This window comes from Phodopus roborovskii, unplaced genomic scaffold (assembly GCF_943737965.1).
Source record: "Phodopus roborovskii unplaced genomic scaffold, PHOROB, whole genome shotgun sequence".
NCBI classification, from domain to species: Eukaryota; Metazoa; Chordata; class Mammalia; order Rodentia; family Cricetidae; genus Phodopus; species Phodopus roborovskii.
In genome coordinates this window covers 27,604,440-27,612,325 of record NW_026126482.1, presented here as the reverse complement: position 1 = coordinate 27,612,325, position 7,886 = coordinate 27,604,440, and the positions used below count along the sequence as shown (strand labels likewise).

The window sequence follows — 7,886 nt, the reverse complement described above, 5'->3', positions numbered from 1 at the left end:
AGGTAAACTAGATAGTAATTGCTATTTGGGATTCATTAATTACTTATTGGTTCTCATTCTCTCTCTCTCTCTCCTTCCCTCTCTCTCCATCTCTCTCCCTCCCCCTCTCCCTCTCATTAATCTAATTCTAGCCTGAGAAACAATTCTCTTTGAAAAAAAGGCATACCTTCTCCATTCTCATGCCTGTCAGGAGAGTATGTCAATTCCATAGGTTACTTCATGGTCAAGAATCTATACATCTGATTTATTCAAAAGAATAAATAGATGTGTTGCACTCAGCAACCATTAGAATATTGTCAATGTTAAAAAACAAATTAGACACTCACGCCGAAAGACATGGAAATAAAAAGCCAATGGGGTTAAATGTACAAAGAAAACTAAAGGTTGGTTTCTGAGCAGAAGTTTTATTGGCAAGGACAAATGAAAATTATCATCATTAAAATCTCAGGGAATAAACTCTAAGCTCTGCCTTGTACCTTAAAAGTCTCTTCTATGGGGAACAAACTCTGCCAAGGAAGAGCACGTTAGCTGTGGGATTGTGCCGAATGAAGAAAAGGAATGGATGGTCCACCGTGAATTCTTCCTCAGGCATCAACATGGCGAATGTAGCAATGCCTCCTGTGGCGGCGGCGGCCTCTGTTCCCTCCTCATTCACTTCCACAAAGGACTTGTGGATAATTTTTGATATGAAAAGATCTCTGGATCCTGACATGCCAGACAGATCAGCCTTGCTACTGCTAAAGAGATCCTGCACTCCCAGGCTGCCAAGGTTGGAGTTGAGGATGTAGCTCTCCTCCAGCTTGAATCTGGGCAATTTGACATGGACATCAATGTTTTCCAAGTTCTCGTGCTTGGTCCATTCCCGAAGTTTTTCCAAAGTTAATTGCTCCTCGATCTAGAATCAATGTAAGGCAGAAAGAAGTTAATTTGTTACTGTAATGAGGCGCTATTTAAGTGAATGGATTCACAATTGCTGTTCATATGGCTTCTTTCATGCTTTCTGCTCAAATAGAGTCTACTTAGATTTCATTTTTATCTATCAGTTGATGGAATACAATAACTATTTTCTAGGTCCTTGAGGGTCTAAATACAAAGACATTTAACACATGTCTGCTGTCATCCACTCATTCACCCTCCTACTCATCTGCTTATCCATCCTTCTCTCCATTCATCATCCACCCACCTACGCATCTCTCTCTCCTTCACTCACTCCTTTCATTTATTGTATTCTTCCCTTCTCCTCATCTAACCCACCCATCTATCCATTCCTCCATCCACTTGGGATTTCCTAAACCCCTAACACACTGAATCACTTTGATAGGCCATCACAGCTTTTACTATCATACTTGCTTAAATGGTACAAGGGAAATTTTAGAAGTTTCTCCTGTTTATTCTGAAACCTCCTAAAGTTGTAGTGATCTATAAACTCCACAATAGTTGAAATAATCTCTAATAACAAGGAATCTCTAATAATAAAGGAACAAGATGTATAGGTCTTAGTTCATTTCAAACAAGGGCAAATGGCTGGCATGGGGCACACAGCCTGCAATGCCAGCATTTGGGAGCCACTAACAGAAGGCAGTGAGCTTAAGGCCCATCTAGGTTACACAGCAAGACCTTGTCCATGGAGTGGAGTAGAGTAGGGTAGAACAGATACATAGAATAAGGGTACTAATGGCACCAACTTTTCAGCACTGTTGTGACCATTGAGTAAATTGATGTATGTGAAGAGTTTGACACATAGTAAGTACCATGTAAATATCAAATATTATTGTTCCACTACTGGGCAAGAACAGAACCATTTATCTTATGGATAGCAGAAATGTCTTTCTTGAGATTAGAGCCTCATTTTGTAATAAAATAAATATCAACAAAGAAGATACAACTGACAAAAAGACTACATTCGTTTCAGTCCCTAATCTGTACATGAGAACGATAGCAGGGTCCTTTCTGATTGCAAGTGCAGGGTGGAAAGGAACAAGAGCTAAGCCACATAGTGGCCCAGGATTTCTGAGGAAAAACTGTAATCTTCACAATTGTGTCTACTTCTAGTCCTTTCAGGAGACATCCCCAAAGATGTAAATCGCTTCTTTCTTAAAAGATACTTTGAGAGACTTTCTGTGAGGGGCCACTCATCACAGCTACATTTCCCTCCGCATCCTTAGATGCTTCTATCGCGATGCTCACTGAAAGCAGCAGATATTCTGAACATTTAAACTGTAGGCTTCTGGGCTGGGAGTATGGTTTGGTGACAGAACACTTACTTAGCACAAGGCACTTGAGCACTTCAAATAATAAGTAATAATAATAACACCAATAACTGTATAAGCATGAGGGAGGCCTCAAAAGGGTAACTCTGATGGACTACATTAACAAAAATGGCGGCGTCCTGGCAAGGGATTTCCCATAAAGACTGGATGCACAGCTAGCCCATATGGTGCACGTGCACACGGGAAGCGTAAGTGCAGTACAGTGAAAGGAAACACAAGTCCTGATGCTGAGAACCAGGTACCTTCTTAAGACCCGTGGACTCATCCTCGATGTCTTGCGGCAGCAGGATGACCATGCTAAGTTCTTCACCCTGGTAAGGCATCTCCAGCACCTTGCACTTCAGATCCTCAATGTAGCCGAATGGAAATTTTTCCTTTTGATACATCATCTTTACTGTTTTGGTGTCTTTCTGAATGGTTACAAAAAAAAAAAAAAAAAAAAAAAAAAAAAAAAAAAAAAAAAAAAAAAAAAGAAAGAAAGAAAGAAAGAAAGAAAGAAAAGAAAAAAAATCACTCAAATTATTCCCTTTTGTCTTTCAGAGGAGGGAGGAATTTGGGGTCTTGGGGTAGAGTTCTCAGTGGTAGCAGCCTGGCTTACTAGGGGAGGCTTTGTGGTATATCCCTGGCACTCACACACACACACACACACACACACACACACACACCAAGAGCAGCCCAGGAAGGCAATGTCACCTGACCTTATTGAGTCGGAAGGGAGCATTGGTTGTGTCCTCTTTCCTGAATTTCTCCTTCCACAGTCCCTTGAAGTAGATGGCATTCACTAACACAAGTTTGGTCATGCTGTCAACAACACCCTCAGCCAACAGTTCTGGAATTTTCCCTGAAATGATAAAGTCAGTTTTTGGTTTTTTTTTTTTTTTTAAACCTCCACATTGGAATTCCAAAATTGAACCAGTAATTTATTAGCTCTGGAATGTAATTCAGATATAGGCTTCACACTTTATTTTGTGTTAAACAAATAGTCGTTATCTTGCAAATGATTTTTTTTAACAGAAAACAAACAAAATGTCTTAGTGGAAATGTTTCTGTTCACTGGAAAATTATGTCTTCAAATCTGCTAAGTAGAAGAGGACTTTTAACGAACATCCAAGAGGTAAGACTTATGCAATGGATAAATCTACTGAAGCAGAAGTCACTCTCCTCACAGCCTGGCACACTGCTGGGTGGGAGCTGACATGATCCCCTGCGTGCTGACTCAGCCATCACAGAGCTGAACTGAGCCCAGAGGGTGAGTCACACACTACACCAGTTACTGGAAAAGATGCTGGCCAAGAATGTTCTGACTGTAACCTGTCTCTTCCAATACCAGCACTAAACACTTTGTGGGAGGCATTTTTATTAATTTTATTCTGCATTGCAATGTTGGTTTTTACTTTACAATGTAGTTTAGGAGAACCCATAAGTACTCAACTGGTTCCATTAAATCGTGTCTGCATTTCTCACTCACAAAATTCTGACATCTGAAGTTGTCCCTTATACAAGAGAATGGGACCTGAGTGTCAGCGCACGTAGGTCAGGATTTGGGAAGTTGAGGGAGGGAGAAAGGAAGAGAAGCAAGTGATAGCCCAGAGGGGGAGTAAGACTCTGCACAATGGCTCTGCTGTGGTTCAGAAGGTTCCCCAAATGTCCACGTCCTAAACGTTTGGTCTCTGGTCCATAAAGCACCGGAAGGCAGCAAAACCTTGAAAAGGTAGGATTATTTAGGTCACTGGGGGATGTGGTTTTTATTTTGAGACAGGGCCTTGCCATTTGTACTCTAAGCAATCCTCCTGCTTCAGTCTCCCAAGTGCAGGGACTGTAGGTCTTCATCATCAAACCTACTTTGGAGGGATGCAGCTGTTGAAAGTGATGATAATACACTGGCCTCTCCCTCCTCCTTTTTATTCACCAGTGAGGTGAATGGGCCTCCTCTGCCGGTCACCACAGGCACTGTGTTACCGTAGGACCAAATCAATAGGGCCAATCGGTTATAGACGGGAACTGCCAAAACCATGAGGCAAAATCAGCCTTTTCTCTCCATAAGCCAATTGTGTCTGTCAATTATGAGCAACAGCAAGGGAAGCCAGAGCTGCTCAGCTTCTCACCTTCGGTTTGACCTTTGACCCACTGGTTTATGGCTTTCCTTGCATCGTCAGAGGCATGCTGAAAATCCACGGAGGCCAAGTCAGCCCCATACATTTTCTGAGTTGAATCCAAGAACTCCTATTTTTTTTTTAAAAGAAAGAAAGTGCCATGAATAGCTTCTATTCCCTGCAGAAGTTTTCTAAAATCTCCCAAAGATAAGAAGTCATAAAAAATAATTAAGAAGTTTAATTAAAACCTAACCTTTATACTTTTCTGTTGGGTTGAAAAAATGCACAACACTAAATTTACTGTCCCAACCATTTTTTAAGGTTATACTGCAGTATACCTGCAGTAATGGTCAGTGCAGCCCTTTATTTAACATTTGTGGTGTTAATACAAAGGTCACTAACTCCTTTTTGAATCCTACATCAACATTTCACAAACCAGCAAATGTTAATTAAATTTCAAGTGGCTTTTCAGATCTGCTTTTGCTTTGTGTGTGTGCATGTGTGTGTGTGTGTGTGTGTGTGTGTGTGTGTGTGTGTGTGTGTGTGTGTGATGTATGTGTGTGGATATGTGTATATGGGTGTGCATACCTACGCATTTATGGAGGCCAGAGAAGGGTATCAGGTGCCCTGCTCTTACTCTCTGCCTTAGTCCCTCGAAACAAGGTCTCTCCCTGAACCTGGCTAGGGTGGTGGTCTGCAAGGCCGTGACCATCCTAACTCCATTCCTCGAGGTTCTGGGATTCCAGGAGAATATGAGGCCATGTCTGGCATCTTTCATGGGTGCTGGCATCTAAACTCAAGTTCTCATCCTTGCACAGGAAGCTCTCTTACCCACTGAGCCATCCTCTCAGCCCTGCTCTTGTTTTAATAAAGCATGGAGGAAGGGTCTCATAGAAAGATTATGAGATGAAAGCTCTGCATGCATTCTCTGTTGTTTTTATGAACCTAAGATATGGCCGTCCTGGGAAAAGCCTGTACTATAGACAGAAGTCTCTGTCCTGCCTGGTCCTGTAGCCATTTAATCCCAAATAATTAACTATAAACTTTATATTAATTATAGTAATATAATCAATATATTCATTATAAACTTATATTCAATATAAACTGTTTGGCCAATGGCTTGGGCTTCTTATTGTCTAGCTCTCTCTTAATTATTAACCCATTTCTACTAATCTTGGTGTCTGCATATGGTCTTGACTGACCAGTGATGCCCGGGTCTCTTGCTTCCTCAGTAGCTACATGGTATCTCTCTCTGACTCTGCCTACTACCTTTCTCTATTCCTGTTTAGATTTCCTGCCTGGCTAAATCCTGCCCTTCCATTGGCTGAAACAGCTTTATTAATTAACCAAAGAGAGAAAGATATTCACAGCATACCAAAGGACATCCCCCATCACTGTGCCACTTCAGGAAGTTTCAAGATGTGAAGTCTAGGTACTTACAGGAAGGAAGTTGTAGGTCTTCTCTCCATACAGTCTGTTAGCAAGTTTCAGAATGTGAGAGGCTCCACGCTTGCCCACCTCAGCATTCAGGCTTTGAAACCTTGAATGGACATCCTCCACGGCATCGAAGTGAAAGGTCTAAGGTAAAGAAAACATTCTTTATACAATCATGTATTTTGAAGTTATGAAGTGATTCCTTGGTGTCTGCTTCCATCAAATTATTTTTTCCCTAATATTGATTAGCTCCAACCCAGAGTTTTATTAATATGTCATTGGAAGAGCAAACAAAATGGAATAGGAAATGTACGGCTATGTGAGACATAATAATGACATTAGACATGGCTTCTAAATACTTTTTACACACTAAATATTTATATATTTTTCCCAAAAGGAGATTAAATGGTATGTGCATGTTTATATTCTGGGGCATGTACAATTCTGTTTTTTAAAAAACTTCTGAAATAAATAAACAGTGAAGTAAGTGAGACCTAAACGGTAAGACAGATTGAGGCTTTTTTCTTTGGTCTAGCTTACTATAGTCCACAACTCACTTCCCTAAGTTTACTCGGGTGAGAGTTTAATTCCTTATCTATGAGTTGCAAATCTACGGGCCCTTTATGGTTTTATGAGTCCTGGGCTGGTTACTCACTCTGTCACAAAGGACAAAAAGCGCAGTGGGTCCACAGTCCATGCTACTCACCAAGGTTTGCTACTTAGACACACCTACTAGAGTGAACGGGGGGGGGGGGGGGGGGGGAGGGAGGAAGGGGGAGGCTTGAGATTCTTTTTTTTTTTTTTTTAATTCCTGAAGTTGTCAGCCCGTGTAAAACCTGCCACACTCAAGGAGATGTGACCATTGAGAAGCACATGCAGGTGGCAGGTGCAGGTGTGAGGCCAGAGGCAGGTGAGTTAGGAAACACTTTCCCTACTCTTGTCTAGGCTTCCAAAGGTGGCAGAATTCCCCTCTCAACTAACACCAAGAGCAGAAGTCCCCTCCACAACCATTAAGGAAGACTAGGAATCTTCGAGGACGGGGGCAAAGGTGACCTGCTGTCTCCCAGGGTGGGGTGGAGTGTTCCTTTTCACCAGGGCTGGGGTGTGTGTGGTGGAGTGTTGGTCCCTTTCACCAGACCACAGGGAGAGAGAGTCAGGCGGTTAACCCTGGGAACATAGACAGGTGGCCGTCTTTCGCCTTGTCCCTACCAACCACCACCATGCCTACTGTAGCATGTTCCCACATCACACATGCTTAACGGTGACATTATCACAGGCAGGATTTATGAGTAGAGGCGGTCCATGCAAAATGCAGACAGGAAACAGCCAGCTCTGCGGAGGTGGGCAGTGTGGAAAGCTGTCAGGTCCACTCCTGGGAAAAGGAGCACCAAGCCTGCAGGTTTTGTTGTCTTTGTCCACTCTGTGTCCCCGGCTGAACAGAAACAGAGCCCTGTGCTCAGTTAAAGCTGGTAGACAACGAACGACTGACTGTTCTTGGGGGACTTTTCTAAAAGCCTGACTGCAGGCTGAGCAACTACTGAACCCAGTTCAGCGCGGTCTAGAAAACACACTCAGAGGCACAGCTGTTTGCAGGGAGTGAGAGCTGGCCAGCTTTGCTTCCACTAACCTTAGAGAGCTGGGCTGCAGTGTTGCCTCTGGTCCCCAGAAAGACCATGGCCAAGGCAGACGAAATGCTAAAGGGAGAGATGAAGATATTTCCCGTGGAGTTTTCATTCAGGGAGCGGAACAGCTCCAAGGCAAAGAGGGTGTTGGCGGTGCTCAGCTGCTCCATGGTGAAGGCTGTAACAAAGGGGAGTCAGCATTGCCAACTGCTATACCAGCAAGACCAACTTTTCCAACCACCACTAATACCCTGCAGTTTGAAATCTCCCGGGCTCCCATCCCATCCAGTCCGGAGGACAAGAATATTCCCCCAGGCATACAAAGCTGGGGCCAGACTTCAGCAGTGACACAGGCCCAGGGCCCAGGGTGTCTTATGATTCTAACCTTCCAGACAGCTGTGTCTGAAGAGGGACCAGGCCAGTGACCTTGGCACAGTCCCCACACTACACAGCCTTCTGTCTGGAGC

At 43.2% G+C, this 7,886-nt stretch overlaps 1 protein-coding gene across 1 annotated transcript; it reads right to left on the bottom strand.

Moving 5' to 3' along the window:
* Window positions 1–384: 384 nt before the first annotated feature.
* Serpinb1 (serpin family B member 1) lies at window positions 385–7,630 on the bottom strand. The gene is made up of 6 exons (XM_051194478.1): window positions 7,425–7,630; window positions 5,804–5,941; window positions 4,376–4,493; window positions 2,969–3,111; window positions 2,513–2,680; window positions 385–895 (listed from the first exon to the last, which is right to left on the bottom strand). The coding sequence occupies exons 1-6, from the start codon at window positions 7,587–7,589 to the stop codon at window positions 491–493; spliced, it is 1,137 nt and encodes a 378-aa protein (XP_051050435.1). The 5' UTR covers window positions 7,590–7,630; the 3' UTR covers window positions 385–490.
* Window positions 7,631–7,886: the final 256 nt, after the last annotated feature.